General features: G+C 45.5%; 3 protein-coding genes across 9 annotated transcripts in view; 1 reads left to right on the top strand and 2 right to left on the bottom strand.

The window, feature by feature from the left end:
- znf185 (zinc finger protein 185 with LIM domain) overlaps positions 1–2,048 on the bottom strand; it is a 32,514-nt gene extending 30,466 nt beyond the window's left edge. For 3 of the 6 annotated variants that reach the window (XM_036970280.2, XM_036970279.2, XM_036970277.2), the window contains exons 1-3: positions 1,820–2,048; positions 351–569; positions 1–34 (exon numbers count right to left, since the gene is read on the bottom strand). The exon at positions 1–34 is cut by the window's left edge and continues 84 nt beyond it. In XM_036970280.2, coding sequence (XP_036826175.2) covers positions 1–34; positions 351–360 — 44 coding nt within the window. In that variant the 5' untranslated portion in view covers positions 361–569; positions 1,820–2,048. Of the gene's footprint in view, positions 35–350; positions 570–1,815 lie in introns of all 6 variants that reach the window. The other 3 variants (XM_090220114.1, XM_090220113.1, XM_036970278.2) reach the window with 2 other exon arrangements.
- LOC110504367 (rho-related GTP-binding protein RhoG) overlaps positions 1–18,093 on the top strand; it is a 666,992-nt gene that overhangs the window by 444,811 nt on the left and 204,088 nt on the right. The gene's annotated exons all lie outside the window — the stretch shown is intronic.
- On the bottom strand, positions 7,886–18,080 carry nsdhl (NAD(P) dependent 3-beta-hydroxysteroid dehydrogenase NSDHL). The gene is made up of 8 exons (XM_021583334.3): positions 17,918–18,080; positions 17,700–17,758; positions 17,398–17,559; positions 16,878–17,024; positions 16,584–16,712; positions 13,134–13,276; positions 12,758–12,860; positions 7,886–8,964 (listed from the first exon to the last, which is right to left on the bottom strand). The coding sequence occupies exons 2-8, from the start codon at positions 17,718–17,720 to the stop codon at positions 8,632–8,634; spliced, it is 1,038 nt and encodes a 345-aa protein (XP_021439009.1). The 5' UTR covers positions 17,721–17,758; positions 17,918–18,080; the 3' UTR covers positions 7,886–8,631.

Below are 18,093 nucleotides of genomic sequence, written 5' to 3' on the forward strand. Positions count from 1 at the left end.
TTAGTGGTCTTCAACACTGATGCTCTTTCCCCCTCTGAAACACACACACACACACACACACACACACACACACACACACACGTTAGGCATAAACACACACAGACATGAACAAATGCACATGCACACAGTGAAACAATCACACACACATCTGAATAAGAAAACACAACGTCTGATACATTCTTCATCACACAGGATGAATAGATGAAACGTTGTTATAATAAACATGGTATCTGTCACTTCATCCCCTTTTTATGGAGTTGATCTATTACCACATCTGACAATGGTAGGAAACACACTATCACACACACATCATATTGAAATCAGCTCAGACAGTAAGCCGGTCAACTCACCTTTTGACATAGTAGGTGGTTGTAATCTGGCTCCTGTGATTCCTCCACTGGCTCCCAATCTGGTTCCTGTGATTCCTCTAACTGGCTCCCAGTCTGGTTCCTGTGATTCCTCTAACTGGCTCCCAGTCTGGTTCCTGTGATTCCTCTAACTGGCTCCCAGTCTGGTTCCTGTGATTCCTCTAACTGGCTCCCAGTCTGGTTCCTGTGATTCCTAGCTCCCTGAGTACCACAGATAGCAACACAGACACAGGTTAGTAAGAGAGGTCCGGTCCAGAAACAAGCTTTAGTCTCTGTCCCACTTGGTCCTTGTGTATATCTGATAGGATTGGGCCTCTTGGTCTACAGTAATTGTGTAGATGCTGGACTGAAACACTCAGGGTTGTAGGTTAGAGGATCACAGATTTGAGGCCCGTTGGGGCTACCCTTCTAGTTTGTCCTAGAACTGTTTGGTCTCTGTCAAAAGGAGGACTGCAGTATTTCTCCCCTCCCTTAAGGAACGGGAACATGCAATAGGCATTCCAACCATGCAGATGAGCCTGTCCAACCACTTTCTACCAAACAACCAAACAGGCCCTCTGTCAGCCAAAGATAGATGGGCACAGGCACGCACAGGCACACAAATTGGAGCAAACATCATTTCTCAACGTAGGGTCATAGAAGCAGGATTCAAGATGTTATTGAACACCTGGTCTGCTTGATCTTTCCCCCACATTTTCTATATTCAATATTTGTTGAGGTGGCTAGATAGAATGATCTTTCTCTCATCTCTAATCGAACACAAATGGCTCATTCACATTTCTCCTCAGGGAACTGACAGCAGATTTGGAATTCTAATAAAACAATGTTAAGATTTTTCCTTATCAAATGACTGGCAAAGTTAACCTTATGCAAATGGAAAGAGCTGCCAAATTCACCATGCAAATGACCTCCCAGTGGTTAAATATATATATATCCTGATGCGGTAAAATGTCTCTTTCTGACTATCTGGGGCGGCATGGTAGCCTAGTGGTTAGAGCGTTGGAATAGTAACCTGAAGGTTGCAAGTTCAAACCCCCGAGCTGACAAGGTACAAATCTGTCGTTCTGCCCCTGAACAGGCAGCTAGGCTGTCATTGAAAATAAGAATTTGTTCTTAACTGACTTGCCTAGTTAAATAAAGGTACAAAAAAAATATTTTGGAGGTGATGACAGACCAAATAGACTGTATCGATCACACACGATACACAGCAGTCGATACACACCAGTCTACACACGACACATTTTTTCATGAAATACACCGGCAGCACAGAGCGCCAAGTTTAAGGTACGGTAAAGGGAATGGGACGGAATGACATAAACAGCTGGCAAAAGATAGGATATTATTCATGATCTACGCTGATTTAAAAAGAGAGGGTCACGAAGAGAGTATCCACATTCTACACCTGGACAAACGTGGTACCTAGACGGAAATCAGAGTAAAAACGTACCTACTTTCACTGGGTACTGTATCCACAGACGGTCTTCCCAAACGATAGAGAATCCCACACAGGTAGAGTGAGAGCAGCTGAGAGTATAGGTAAAGACAGACAGGTGTGTAGACTGACGGGTGTGTGTGTGAACTGAGCGAGGGAAAGTGTTTTCTCTGTGACAAGCTGACAGGTGTTTGAACAGGTACGGGCGTGGACACAGACTAGCTCAGCCAGTCAGAGAGGCTACGCCATCACCCAGGGTGGGGTGTGGGGGGTGTCTCTAACAGAGACAACACATCTGACAACTGTGACTGTAGCTATTCTCTAACAGAGACAACACATCTGACAACTGTGACTGTAGCTATTCTCTAACAGAGACAACACATCTGACAACTGTGACTGTAGCTATTCTCTAACAGAGACAACACATCTGACAACTGTGACTGTAGCTATTCTCTAACAGAGATGACACATCTGAGAACTGTGACTGTAGCTATTCTCTAACAGAGACAACACATCTGAGAACTGTGACTGTAGCTATTCTCTAACAGAGACAACACATCTGAGAACTGTGACTGTAGCTATTCTCTAACAGAGACAACACATCTGACAACTGTGACTGTAGCTATTCTCTAACAGAGACAACACATCTGACAACTGTGACTGTAGCTATTCTCTAACAGAGATGACACATCTGAGAACTGTGACTGTAGCTATTCTCTAACAGAGACAACACATCTGAGAACTGTGACTGTAGCTATTCTCTAACAGAGACAACACATCTGAGAACTGTGACTGTAGCTATTCTCTAACAGAGACAACACATCTGAGAACTGTGACTGTAGCTATTCTCTAACAGAGACAACACATCTGAGAACTGTGACTGTAGCTATTCTCTAACAGAGACAACACATCTGAGAACTGTGACTGTAGCTATTCTCTAACAGAGACAACACATCTGAGAACTGTGACTGTAGCTATTCTCTAACAGAGACAACACATCTGAGAACTGTGACTGTAGCTATTCTCTAACAGAGACAACACATCTGAGAACTGTGACTGTAGCTATTCTCTAACAGAGACAACACATCTGAGAACTGTGACTGTAGCTATTCTCTAACAGAGACAACACATCTGAGAACTGTGACTGTAGCTATTCTCTAACAGAGACAACACATCTGAGAACTGTGACTGTAGCTATTCTCTAACAGAGACAACACATCTGAGAACTGTGACTGTAGCTATTCTCTAACAGAGACAACACATCTGAGAACTGTGACTGTAGCTATTCTCTAACAGAGACAACACATCTGAGAACTGTGACTGTAGCTATTCTCTAAGAGTTGGGGTCACACGTTCAAGTCTACTGTACTTCAAAGTGTTTCACAATCCCAAAGAAAACAGCAGGACTGTTATTTGCATTGTAATGTTATGAGTTCAATAAGCCTCTCTATTTCTCCTTCAAAACTTAGAGGCAATTATGTTGTAGCCCCATTAAAACATACCTCATCTTGATAGAGTCTGTTTAAGTTAATAACAGTCTATTGAAAGACAGACCTGGGTAATGGGTAAACTATGGGACCATGAGGTGAAGGAGTAGGCAGAGCAGGGTGTTGGCTCCCAGACGAGAGCCGCCCGTGTGTGTGATGACACACACTTTCTCAGAACGCCTGCTTCCAACATCTACGATCTACTCCAAAGCAGTTGTCAATAGCAACATAATAGATTAGCCCTTACAATGAGTGTCCACACCAGCTAGTGTTCTGAGTTTACAGTACATAACCCCACCCCTGCCTCTGAACAAGGAAGCTAACCCACTGTTCCTAGGCCATCGTTGAAAATAAGAATTTGTTCTTAACTGACTTGCCTAGTAAAATAAAGGTTCAATGGAATAAAATAACAAATAAAATAGCTACAGAACCAATCACACACATACCATGCATACATTCACCCAGCCTTTTCAAAGGGAATAAGGTTGGGTATTGGGAGGAATGTCGCATTGCAACTCTCAGGGACTCTATCATTTACACATGAATGTGTCTTTACTCAGTCATACAGGGTCACTTTAGTGGAAGTATGAGGAAACTGAGTGGGTTTTAGTGGCAAAGTTTCCCTTCAGCTGATAGTCAGTGTAAACTGTGAAGTCTATTGTACCAGCATGCTTTTCTCAAACCCCCCCTCATCCCGTTCTCTCTCTCTCTCTCTCTCTCTCCCATTCTCTCTCTCTCTCTCTCTCTCTCTCTCTCAGGGGTAAACCAGTTGAACAGCTCAGCCGTGACATCAGTGACAGTCTCACCATGGCTCATTATACTGGAAGCAATGTCAGGCATTTCAACCCAACCACCGCCCTCCATCCCTCTGTCTCTCGCCCTCTGTCTCCCTCCTTCCCCACACCAACAGGATAATGTCTGGTATCTGAACCCCCTCTCTCTGTCTCCCTCCTTCCTCACACCAACAGGATAATGTCTGGTATCTGAACCCCTTCTCTCTGTCTCCCTCCTTCCCCACACCAACGGGATAATGTCTGGTATCTGAACCCCCTCTCTCTGTCTGTCTCCTTCTCCACACCAACAGGATAATGTCTGGTATCTGAACCCCCTCTCTCTGTCTCCCTCCTTCCCCACACCAACAGGATAATGTCTGGTATCTGAACCCCCTCTGAACCCCCCCTCTCTCTGTCTCCCTCCTTCCCCACACCAACAGGATAATGTCTGGTATCTGAACCCCGCCTCTGTCTCCCTCCTTCACCACATCAACAGCATAGTGTCTGGTATCTGAACCCCCCCCCCTCTCTGTCTCCCTCCTTCACCACCCCAACAGGATAATGGCTGGTATCTGAACCCCCCCCCCCCCCTCTCTCTCTGTCTCCCTCCTTCACCACACCAACAGGATAATGTCTGGTATCACATCTGAACCTCCTCTGAACCCGCCTCTCTCTGTCTCCCTCCTTCACCACACCAACAGGATAATGTCTGGTATCACATCTGAACCTCCTCTGAACCCCCCTCTCTCTGTCTCCCTCCTTCACCACACCAACAGGATTATGTCTGATATTTGAACCCCCCCTCTCTCTGTCTCCCTCCTTCACCACACCAACAGGATAATGTCTGGTATCACATCTGAACCCCCACCCTCCTGCTCTCTCTTCCTCTCAGCTTCATTAAGTATTACCCGGGAAAATACCAGTCTCAACGTCAACAGTGAAGAGGTGACTCTGGGATGCTGGCCTTCTAGGCAGAGTTGCAAAGAAAAAGCCATATCTCAGAAAAGATTAAGATGGGCAAAAGAACACAGACACTGGACTGAAGAACTCTGCCTAGAAGGCCAGCTTCCCGGAGTCACCTCTTCACTGTTGACTTTGAGACTGGTGTTTTGTGGGTACTATTTAATGAAGCTGCCAGTTTAGGACTTGTGAGGCGTCTGTTTCTCAAACTAGACACTCTAATGTACTTGTCCTCTTGCTCATTTGTGCACCGGGGCCTCCCACTCATCTTTCTATTCTGGTTAGCCAGTTTGCGCTGTTCTGTGAAGGGAGTAGTACACAACGTTGTACGAGATCTTCAGTTTCTTGGCAATTTCTCTCATGGAATAGCCTTCATTTCTCAGAACAAGAATAGTCCGACGAGTTTCAGAAGAAAGCTCTTTGTTTCTGGCCATTTTGAGCCTGTAATCGAACCCACAAATGCTGATGCTCCAGATACTCAACTAGTCTAACGAAGGCCAGTTTTATTGCTTCTTTAATCAGAACAACAGTTTTCAGCTGTGCTAACATGATTGCAAAAGGGTTTTCTAATGATCAATTAGCCTTTTTAAATGATAAACTTGGATTAGCTAACACAACGTGCCATTGAAACACAGGAGTGATGGTTGCTGATAATGGGCCTCTGTATGCCTATGTAGATATTGCATAAAAAATCTGCCGTTTCCAGCTACAATAGTCATTTACAACATTAACAATGTCTACACTGTATTTATGATCAATTTGATGATTTTTAAAGGACAAAAAAAATGTGCCTTTCTTTCAAAAACCAGAACATTTCTACGTGACCCCAAACTTGTGAACAGTAGTGTATGTACACTGTAGCTAAGAAAGTAATAGTAAGTGTATGTTGTGTAGTAAGCTGTTAGTAGCCATGTGCCTCACCCTAATAATTTGGTCTATTTGCCCCTCTTAATTTCACCTACTGTCCTGACTTGGTAGTAAACATGTAGCCTATAGCCTGTTTTAGAGAAATGTAATCATCAAATATTGTAAGAGCTTTCATTATCTGCTTATATAACCTTTTATTTATCCTATGGTTCTGACTTGGTGTACAGGGAGAATCCTGTAACAACGGCCCATGTTCTGAATTCTGTCTCTGTACATTTCAAAGGTGTTGAACAAATAGTTATATTGACTATGTCCGTCCTAGCTCGCTCATTAATGTCTTTATCGAAATTATGGATAGCCTCTTATCCACTCACTGTCCCCTTATGCCATAGTTTGTACATCTCAATTGTCAGTAGAAACTAAAATTTGTTTAAGCAAGTCAGCCATATCAGCCATGTTTTGTTTTAAAGGCAGTAAATTAGGCTGAATTAACTGTTTCACTGCCAGACAAGGCTCCGCTGCTAGCCAGGTGTAGCAGTGGTAAGGTGTTGGGACTCTGCTGATAGCCAGGTGTAGCAGTGGTAAGGTGTTGGGACTCTGCTGATAGCCAGGTGTAGCAGTGGTAAGGTGATGGGACTCTGCTGATAGCCAGGTGTAGCAGTGGTAAGGTGTTGAGACTCTGCTGATAGACAGGTGTAGCAGTGGTAAGGTGTTGGGACTCTGCTGATAGACAGGTCTAGCAGTGGTAAGGTGTTGGGACTCTGCTGATAGACAGGTGTAGCAGTGGTAAGGTGTTGGGACTCTGCTGATAGACAGGTGTAGCAGTGGTAAGGTGTTGGGACTCTGCTGATAGACAGGTGTAGCAGTGGTAAGGTGTTGGGACTCTGCTGATAGACAGGTCTAGCAGTGGTAAGATGTTGGGACTCTGCTGATAGCCAGGTGTAGCAGTGGTAAGGTGTTGAGACTCTGCTGATAGCCAGGTGTAGCAGCAGTAAGGTGTTGGGACTCTGCTGATAGACAGGTGTAGCAGTGGTAAGGTGTTGGGACTCTGCTGATAGACAGGTGTAGCAGTGGTAAGGTGTTGGGACTCTGCTGATAGCCAGGTGTAGCAGTGGTAAGGTGTTGGGACTCTGCTGATAGCCAGGTGTAGCAGTGGTAAGGTGTTGGGACTCTGCTGATAGCCAGGTGTAGCAGTGGTAAGGTGTTGGGACTCTGCTGATAGCCAGGTGTAGCAGTGGTAAGGTGTTGGGACTCTGCTGATAGACAGGTGTAGCAGTAGTAAGGTGTTGGGACTCTGCTGATAGCCAGGTGTAGCAGTGGTAAGGTGTTGGGACTCTGCTGATAGCCAGGTGTAGCAGTGGTAAGGTGTTGGGACTCTGCTGATAGACAGGTGTAGCAGTGGTAAGGTGTTGGGAGAGTTTTATGTAGGCCATCTGTGGGAACAGTTTGTCACCGTTATAGTGCAAGTAATGTATTGTTTAGTGTTGTGGGCTTTGCTGGCATCCCATTTTTATTAATTTTTTTGCCCCAAGATTTGCATGCTAAAATCACTGCTCACCACACCAACAGCTGGAATGCCAAACATGCACCAAAGTCACTGTGACAGACCTATATGAGGCGTTGAAGCTCATGCACCACTGTATTAAGTGTTACAGGGGAAGATGTTTATGAGAGGAAACCATGTCACGGTGACAGTAAGACAGCTGGAATGTAGAAAAGGGAGGCTGACGGACAGAGAACAGTGGCCCATCCCTTTCTGTGTACTACTGTTCTGACATACATTGTAATACAGTTCGTCTTAAACACACGGCACGCTAACATTAATCCTGTGATATCGACTTTGGTAAATATCAGGGCGGGGCTTGTCTGAGTAATGTTCGATTATAAGGGTTCAAAACATGCAAACATTTGTCTGTAACTATATTGTCTAATGAGGGTAAACAAACATGTTGGTTCACATACAAACACATTCTTAGTGTTTTAATAAACAATGCAATGTTAAGATAATGGATTTTTATTTGAAATGAACAAACTGCATGATTCCGTGTGATTTGTATAAGAGAATAGAAGACAGCTGTAGGGGGAAACCGGTCACAGTAACACTCGTACATCAAAATGAGTGCTCATGAATAATGGCAAGAGGAAGTGTTGGAAACATCTCCATGTTAGGTTGTGCATCCACATTCCACAGAGAAGAAATGTGTGCTGCTGTCTATTGGCTGCTGTCTATTGGCTGCTGTCTATTGGCTGCTGTCTATTGGCTGCTGTCTATTGGTGACGAGAGGTACTGAAACCAAACACTAAATGGAAGAGTGACTGTTGTAGGAAAGGTGAGTTCACAGATCCTCATTCAGGTCTACAGACACGACCGAAAGCACTCATGTCAACGGCTCATACCTTCAGTTAGTATTATGGGACAAAGAAATATGTGAGTTTGAAAACTACACCTTTTTAACCTAACGATCAAGACTCAAGACACTGGTGAGAGTATGAAACCGTCCTCAAGGTTGAATCTTAACTTGAGGAACTGTACACACAACTCCTAGCTTAATGTTTTCCTCCCATTGACATCAGTGTATGATTTGACTAAAATGACTAAGTTGTGTGCATAGAGCTCAAGTTAGGACTCAGCTGTGAGGATCCATACCACTAGCCTGGAATCCAAACTGATACGATCGATTTCACCATTGTTTCACAGAGCATATCAGTTTGGTTTCCAGGCTACCATACTGCAGGTACAGCCATCAGGCTCCATGTCGTAGATGAGGATAGCTCTCCACCGTACGTCTGATCCCATCCTTTAGACCGACCACAGGCTTGTACCCCATGTCCTGCTTGGCTCTGGAGCAGCTGTAGAAGTGATGTGTACCTGCCAGGGCCACCCTCATGGGGGTGAAGGTGGGCTTGAAGGACACTAGGGGGCGTAGTAACAGAGACAGCAGCCACAGCAGCAGAGCCAGCCCGTAGACTAGTGTGTAGGGAAGGTGGTAGCGCGGAGCAGCGTAGCCCAGACCTACTAGAATATCTGACATGAAGTCCCAGAACCGGACAGGCTCATCATTAGTGATGTGGTACGCCTGGAGGGGGACAGATGAGAAAGATCAGAGTAAGGTTAAGACATTTCTATTCGTACTCTGTAGCCATACATTGGTTAGAACCTAGTCTCATCCTCCTGCCGTCTTTCTTTATGGAACCGCCTGGTTTCACAGCACCTCAGAAAGGGACTTGATCGGAGCCTATGGCAGAGCGGGAAAACCTGCTGCTGGATTTTCATTGGCTGATCTCTCAGTCCATCACCATCTAGTACAGGGATGGGCAACTTTGAAGAAGGTGGGGCCACAACAAATCAGAACTCATGAGTGGCTAGATGTTCTTTACCATTCAGCCATCAGATTTTCCACCAATGCTCCTTATAGGACACATCTCTGCACTCTATACTCCTCTGTAAACTGGTCATCTCTGTATACCCATCGCAAGACCCACTGGTTGATGCTTATTTATAAAACCCTCTTAGGCCTCACTCCCCCCTGGGATATCTACTGCAGCCCTCATTCTCCACATGCAACACCCCTTCACTCCCCCCTATCTGAGATATCTACTGCGGCCCTCATCCTCCGCATACAACACCCGTTCTACCAGTCACATTCTGTTAAAGGTCCCTAAAGCACACACATCCCTGGGTCGCTCCTCTTTTCAGTTCACAACAGTTAGCGACTGGAACGAGCTGCAACAAACTGGACAGTTTTATCTCCATCTCTTCATTCAAAGACTCAATCATTGACACTCTTACTGACAGTTGTGACTGCTTTGCGTGATGTATGGTTATCTCTACCTTCTTGCCCTTTGTGCTGTTGTCTGTGCCCAATGTTTGTACCATGTTTTGTGCTGCTACCATGTTGTGTTGTCATGTGTTGCTAGCATGTTGTGTTGTCATGTGTTGCTACCATGTTGTGTTGTCATGTGTTGCTACCATGTTGTGTTGTCATGTGTTGCTAGCATGTTGTGTTGTCATGTGTTGCTAGCATGTTGTGTTGTCATGTGTTGCTACCATGTTGTGTTGTCATGTGTTGCTAGCATGTTGTGTTGTCATGTGTTGCTAGCATGTTGTCATGTGTTGCTAGCATGTTGTGTTGTCATGTGTTGCTAGCATGTTGTGTTGTCATGTGTTGCTAGCATGTTGTGTTGTCATGTGTTGCTAGCATGTTGTGTTGTCATGTGTTGCTACCATGTTGTGTTGTCATGTGTTGCTACCATGTTGTGTTGTCATGTGTTGCTACCATGTTGTGTTGTCATGTGTTGCTACCATGCTGTGTTGTCATGTGTTGCTACCATGCTGTGTTGTCATGTGTTGCTACCATGCTGTGTTGTCATGTGTTGCTACCATGTTGTGTTGTCATGTGTTGCTAGCATGTTGTGTTGTCATGTGTTGCTGCCTTGCTATGTTGTCATGTGTTGCTACCATGTTGTGTTGTCATGTGTTGCTGCCTTGTTATGTTGTCATGTGTTGCTGCCTTGCTATGTTGTCATGTGTTGCTGCCTTGCTATGTTGTCATGTGTTGCTGCCTTGCTATGTTGTCATGTGTTGCTGCCTTGCTATGTTGTCATGTGTTGCTGCCTTGCTATGTTGTCATGTGTTGCTGCCTTGCTATGTTGTCATGTGTTGCTGCCTTGCTATGTTGTCATGTGTTGCTGCCTTGCTATGTTGTCATGTGTTGCTGCCTTGCTATGTTGTCATGTGTTGCTGCCTTGCTATGTTGTCATGTGTTGCTGCCTTGCTATGTTGTCATGTGTTGCTGCCTTGCTATGTTGTCATGTGTTGCTGCCTTGCTATGTTGTCATGTGTTGCTGCCTTGCTATGTTGTCATGTGTTGCTGCCTTGCTATGTTGTCATGTGTTGCTGCCTTGCTATGTTGTCATGTGTTGCTGCCTTGCTATGTTGTCATGTGTTGCTGCCTTGCTATGTTGTCATGTGTTGCTGCCTTGCTATGTTGTTGTCTTTAGGTCTCTTTATGTAGTGTTCTCTTTTTTTATATATATATATATATTTTAAAAAATTACCCCGTTTTTCCCCCAATTTCGTGGTATCCAAATGTTAGTAACAGTCTTGTCTCATCGCTGCAGCTCCCGTACGGGCTCAGGAGAGGCGAAGGTCGAGAGCAGTGGGTCCTCCAAAACACAACCAAGCCACACTGCCTCTTGACATAATGCCCACCTGGACACCAGCCACACTGCCCACCTGGACACCAGCCACACTGCCCACCTGGACACCAGCCACACTGCCCACCTGGACACCAGCCACACTGCCCACCTGGACACCAGCCACACTGCCCACCTGGACACCAGCCACACTGCCCACCTGGACACCAGCCACACTGCCCACCTGGACACCAGCCACACTGCCTCTTGACACAATGTGTTGCTAGCATGTTGGACACCAGCCACACCAAAGTGTCGGGGGATACACAGTACACCTGGCAACCGCCACAGGAGTCCCTAGTGCGCGAAGGGACAAGGACATCCCTGCTGGCCAAACCCTCTCCTATCCCAGACAACGCTGGGCCAATGCACCGCCTCATGGGTCTCCCGGTCACGGCCGGCTGCGACAGAGCCTGGACTTGAACCCAGGATCTCTAGTGGTATAGCTAGCACTGCGATGCAGGGCCTTAGATCTCTGCACCACTCGGGTGGCCCGTGTCGTCTCTTTGGTCGTGATGTGTGTTTTGTCCTATATTGAATGCATTTTTTGAGGTCTTTTGGTAGGCCGTCATTGTAAATAAGATTTTGTTCTTAACTATAAATAAAGGTCAAATGTAAAAAAAGGAGGGGCCGCAGGTCTGCGTACTAAATAATATCTGAGTGAGACGGATTGATTTTGTTAATGGGGGCCCCCCCAGCCGGAACAAAGTTTAGATTGTTGTTGATTTAGCGGCCAGCTAAGATTTGCTGACATGGGCTAATTGACTGACTGTCAGTGACTGACAAGAGAAACACTGCTGAATCACAACCACATTTCCAAATTGCACTTTGGGTATTCCACTATCTAACGCTCAACAGTAAATTAAAGACCCCGCCCGACTGAGTTCCTAAAAAAAAAAAAGAAGTTGCCCATCCCGGATCTAGCATGACCCTTAGAACCTCCACTCTACATTATGGAACTCAAAGTGCAAGCAGACCAAGTGATTTAGGCTAAACAAGGAAGTGAGTTCTGGAAAAATCAGAAAGTACACATTTTGGACTAGTTTTCACATTTAAACTTTATATGCCCAAACTCAGAATCAATTGGGCTTCCCAAAAATAACCCTAACCCCAAAATAATAAGGTCGCTGTCATTGAACATTCATTTTCAATAGCTATTTTCAGCATCCCATCTAATATAGAAGTGCAGGCTCTCTCCCACCTCGATTTTAGCCCCTTTCAAGACCCACTTTGGTAGACAGTATTTCCAGGCTCTGTATTGAGAGCTTGGGACTTTAACGTTGTATCTGCATTTTTGTCCAAATTGAGTTACTGATATAGCCTTGTTCTGTTCAATGTTCTCTACCTACAGTACATAGTACTCTAAAAACTCAAACTCCTGTTGGTCAAAAGAATACAAAATCACATTTGTTGACACCATTCAATAACCAATCAGGGTGAGTCTTTAAAGCAGATTACCTCAGAATCATATTTCTGCCGATAGAACCTTAAAAGTCCCATGCTCTCTATATTCGCTAGCAATTGAGGTTAGTCTGAACCCAACAAATATTGTGAGAGTGCGAAAGGCATCTCTTTCTTCGAACACAGAACAGTTGACCCCATTAATCATCATCATCCAGTCGTACAGTGCAGGCAAGTCTAGCGTATGAGCGAGGCCATATAGAGGGTTCCTACCTTGCCACAGATAGGAGACTCTGGCCTTAGACTCTCAGCTGCCAGGATGTGTCCATGAACCACATTGTCCACAAAAGTGAAATCCACCAGGTTAGAACCATCACTACAGAGACAGAGCGAGGGAGGCAACAGAGCGAGGGAGGCAACAGAGCGAGGGAGGCAACAGAGCGAGGGAGGCAACAGAGCGAGGGAGGCAACAGAGCGAGGGAGGCAACAGAGCGAGGGAGGAAACAGAGCGAGGGAGGCAAAGAAAGAGAGAGAGAGAGAGAGGCAGAAAGACTACATCAACAGAGACAACATAAAACATTAACTTTGGTCGATCCCACTATGTCTAGGGAAGAGTCCATGTTCCATTCCAGTCCTGTGTATGACTGACCCGATGATGAACTTCATCTTGCCCCTGCGTGCCGTGTCGACCAGGATGGGCACCAGCTGGGGGTCCCGGGGGCCGAAGATACCGTGAGGTCGGATGGCCACTGTCAGGAGACCCTTCTCCTTGTCACAGGCCTTCAGAACCAGCTGAGACAGCAAAGAGAGACAAGATGGATAGAGGAGAACATGACTTATTTAATGTGGAGCTGATGTGGAGTATGTAGAGTCTATGTAACATGTATGTATGCATTTATGGATGGTCCAGCTTCAATGTCTTCATGTGTAGGCAGGTTCTCCCCCCTAGCAATGCTCTGGTAACATTAATATAACTATGACCAAGCTATTCTACAAATAAGCATCTTCCACAAAATAAACAAGCATCCTCTCCTTCTCCTGTTCTATCTTGGTCTCTGTGTAGTAGTGTCCTCCTGTTCTATCTTGGTCTCTGTGTAGTAGTGTCCTCCTGTTCTATCTTGGTCTCTGTGTAGTAGTGTCCTCCTGTTCTATCTTGGTCTCTGTGTAGTAGTGTCCTCCTGTTCTATCTTGGTCTCTGTGTAGTAGTGTCCTCCTGTTCTATCTTGGTCTCTGTGTAGTAGTGTCCTCCTGTTCTATCTTGGTCTCTGTGTAGTAGTGTCCTCCTGTTCTATCTTGGTCTCTGTGTAGTAGTGTCCTCCTGTTCTATCTTGGTCTCTGTGTAGTAGTGCCCTCCTGTTCTATCTTGGTCTCTGTGTAGTAGTGCCCTCCTGTTCTATCTTGGTCTCTGTGTAGTAGTGTCCTCACCTTCTCCTGTTCTATCTTGGTCTCTGTGTAGTAGTGTCCTCACCTTCTCCTGTTCTATCTTGGTCTCTGTGTAGTAGTGTCCTCACCTTCTCCTGTTCTATCTTGGTCTCTGTGTAGTAGTGTCCTCACCTTATCCTGTTCTATCTTGGTCTCTGTGTAGTAGTGTCCTCACCTTATCCTGTTCTATCTTGGTCTCTGTGTAGTAGTGTCCTCACCTTCTCCTGTTCTATCTTGGTCTCTGTGTAGTAGTGTCCTCCTGTTCTATCTTGGTCTCTGTGTAGTAGTGTCCTCCTGTTCTATCTTGGTCTCTGTGTAGTAGTGTCCTCCTGTTCTATCTTGGTCTCTGTGTAGTAGTGTCCTCCTGTTCTATCTTGGTCTCTGTGTAGTAGTGTCCTCCTGTTCTATCTTGGTCTCTGTGTAGTAGTGTCCTCCTGTTCTATCTTGGTCTCTGTGTAGTAGTGTCCTCCTGTTCTATCTTGGTCTCTGTGTAGTAGTGTCCTCCTGTTCTATCTTGGTCTCTGTGTAGTAGTGTCCTCCTGTTCTATCTTGGTCTCTGTGTAGTAGTGTCCTCCTGTTCTATCTTGGTCTCTGTGTAGTAGTGTCCTCCTGTTCTATCTTGGTCTCTGTGTAGTAGTGTCCTCCTGTTCTATCTTGGTCTCTGTGTAGTAGTGTCCTCCTGTTCTATCTTGGTCTCTGTGTAGTAGTGTCCTCCTGTTCTATCTTGGTCTCTGTGTAGTAGTGTCCTCCTGTTCTATCTTGGTCTCTGTGTAGTAGTGTCCTCCTGTTCTATCTTGGTCTCTGTGTAGTAGTGCCCTCCTGTTCTATCTTGGTCTCTGTGTAGTAGTGTCCTCCTGTTCTATCTTGGTCTCTGTGTAGTAGTGTCCTCCTGTTCTATCTTGGTCTCTGTGTAGTAGTGTCCTCCTGTTCTATCTTGGTCTCTGTGTAGTAGTGTCCTCCTGTTCTATCTTGGTCTCTGTGTAGTAGTGTCCTCCTGTTCTATCTTGGTCTCTGTGTAGTAGTGTCCTCCTGTTCTATCTTGGTCTCTGTGTAGTAGTGTCCTCCTGTTCTATCTTGGTCTCTGTGTAGTAGTGTCCTCCTGTTCTATCTTGGTCTCTGTGTAGTAGTGTCCTCCTGTTCTATCTTGGTCTCTGTGTAGTAGTGTCCTCCTGTTCTATCTTGGTCTCTGTGTAGTAGTGTCCTCCTGTTCTATCTTGGTCTCTGTGTAGTAGTGTCCTCCTGTTCTATCTTGGTCTCTGTGTAGTAGTGTCCTCCTGTTCTATCTTGGTCTCTGTGTAGTAGTGTCCTCCTGTTCTATCTTGGTCTCTGTGTAGTAGTGTCCTCCTGTTCTATCTTGGTCTCTGTGTAGTAGTGTCCTCACCTTCTCCTGTTCTATCTTGGTCTCTGTGTAGTAGTGTCCTCACCTTCTCCTGTTCTATCTTGGTCTCTGTGTAGTAGTGTCCTCACCTTCTCCTGCTCTATCTTGGTCTCTGTGTAGTAGTGTCCTCACCTTCTCCTGTTCTATCTTGGTCTCTGTGTAGTAGTGTCCTCACCTTCTCCTGTTCTATCTTGGTCTCTGTGTAGTAGTGTCCTCACCTTCTCCTGTTCTATCTTGGTCTCTGTGTAGTAGTGTCCTCACCTTCTCCTGTTCTATCTTGGTCTCTGTGTAGTAGTGTCCTCACCTTCTCCTGTTCTATCTTGGTCTCTGTGTAGTAGTGTCCCCACCTTCTCCTGTTCTATCTTGGTCTCTGTGTAGTAGTGTCCCCACCTTCTCCTGTTCTATCTTGGTCTCTGTGTAGTAGTGTCCTCACCTTCTCCTGTTCTATCTTGGTCTCTGTGTAGTAGTGTTCTCCTGTTCTATCTTGGTCTCTGTGTAGTAGTGTACCCACCTTCTCCTGTTCTATCTTGGTCTCTGTGTAGTAGTGTCCTCACCTTCTCCTGTTCTATCTTGGTCTCTGTGTAGTAGTGTTCTCCTGTTCTATCTTGGTCTCTGTGTAGTAGTGTCCTCCTGTTCTATCTTGGTCTCTGTGTAGTAGTGTCCTCCTGTTCGATCTTGGTCTCTGTGTAGTAGTGTCCTCCTGTTCTATCTTGGTCTCTGTGTAGTAGTGTCCTCCTGTTCTATCTTGGTCTCTGTGTAGTAGTGTCCTCCTGTTCTATCTTGGTCTCTGTGTAGTAGTGTCCTCCTGTTCTATCTTGATCTCTGTGTAGTAGTGTCCTCCTGTTCTATCTTGGTCTCTGTGTAGTAGTGTCCTCCTGTTCTATCTTGGTCTCTGTATAGTAGTGTCCTCACCTTATCCTGTTCTATCTTGGTCTCTGTGTAGTAGTGTCCTCACCTTCTCCTGTTCTATCTTGGTCTCTGTGTAGTAGTGTCCTCACCTTCTCCTGTTCTATCTTGGTCTCTGTGTAGTAGTGTCCTCACCTTCTCCTGTTCTATCTTGGTCTCTGTGTAGTAGTGTCCTCACCTTCTCCTGTTCTATCTTGGTCTCTGTGTAGTAGTGTCCTCACCTTCTCCTGTTCTATCTTGGTCTCTGTGTAGTAGTGTCCTCACCTTCTCCTGTTCTATCTCGGTCTCTGTGTAGTAGTGTCCTCACCTTCTCCTGTTCTATCTTGGTCTCTGTGTAGTAGTGTCCTCACCTTCTCCTGTTCTATCTTGGTCTCTGTGTAGTAGTGTCCTCACCTTCTCCTGTTCTATCTTGGTCTCTGTGTAGTAGTCGATGGGCTTCTTGGCGTAGGGAAGGTCTTCTCTCCCATCCTTGATGTCTGTTCCTTCAAACACCACACTGGCACTGCTGGTCAGTACCACTTTCTGTAGTAGACAGACAGAACTGACTAGCTATTTACTAGATCAGTAATTGCAGAAAGTCCAAGTATTTTAACAGAGCATTTATTTTATTGAATTTAGTCTGTCTTTATTGTAATATCTTGTATGACACTCCTCTCTGTCCAATAATAACTCTATACTGCCCCCTACCTGTACTCCAGCCTCAGTGCAGGCCTGTAGGACAGTCTGTGTCCCCTGGATGTTGACCCTCTGGAACAGAGCCTTGTCATCACTGGCTGGGGCTGGAGAGGCACAGTGGAACACCAGGGAGACGCCTTGGAGGGCTGTTAGGAGAGCCTGGGATAGGGCCACACACAATGATGTTCAGATAGAACCCACAGACAAGCAAAAGACACACACTGACCTCATGTGTACACACAGGCCATAGTTCACAGTTTTCTACTGTGTTATTGATTTGTTAATGGTTTACTCCTTGTGTAACTCTGTGTTGTCTGTTCACACTGCTATGCTTTATCTTGGCCAGGTCGCAGTTGCAAATGAGAACTTGTTCTCAACTAGCCTACCTGGTTAAATAAAGGTGAAATAATAATAAAAAATAAAAAAATGTCCATAGACCATAACAAGGTCATATAACATGGCCCAAACAGCTCAGTAGGTAGGTAGGTAGGTAGGTAGGTAGAGACAGACAGACAGACCAGACCAGACTCACCTGTTTGTCACAGAGGTCTCCCTGGTGGAAGGTGACACCAGGTAGTTCGTAGCTCTGTCTGATGTCAAACACCGACACAGTATAGCCCTTACCCAACAGCTTCTCTACCAGGTGTCTACCCAGGAACCCAGAGCCTCCTATCACTGCACACCGCTTACTGCTCTGTACAGGGATAGAGGGACAACATTCAGTAAAGACAGAAAGAGAGACACAAATAAACATATGAGAAGAACAAATACATAGCTGAGCATGTGGCATACAGCTCAGAATGTGATATTTTGTACAAACTGCTGTGTACTCACGGGTCGTATGCGTGTGGCCATGATAAACTGCAGGTGAGACGTCGGTGTTGGGAGACAAACTGGAAGAGAAAAGACCGAAAACATTTTGACAAGATCATGTCACATGGACAATGGAAGCAGGATGAAGACTACATTCAAACATCTTTCGGCTATTTCAAGTTTTCAAATAAAAAAGACACTAACATGCTATCAAATAAGTGAAAAACGTATCATTTTACCAGTTGAATCTGTTTTGCAAAAGTATGAAACGTCGCGCGAACAAATAATAAACCCTGTATCCGCTGAGCGCGAGATGCGCTCTCATTGGGTGGACGGGAGTTCGGCAGTGAAGGTGGCATGCTCGAACAGCTAATGGAGTGGAGCCTACGTCAAAGAACGCCACTGCTCTGACCAA

Source organism: Oncorhynchus mykiss, chromosome 25, assembly GCF_057628025.1.
Source record: "Oncorhynchus mykiss isolate SJ-2025 chromosome 25, ASM5762802v1, whole genome shotgun sequence".
NCBI classification, from domain to species: Eukaryota; Metazoa; Chordata; class Actinopteri; order Salmoniformes; family Salmonidae; genus Oncorhynchus; species Oncorhynchus mykiss.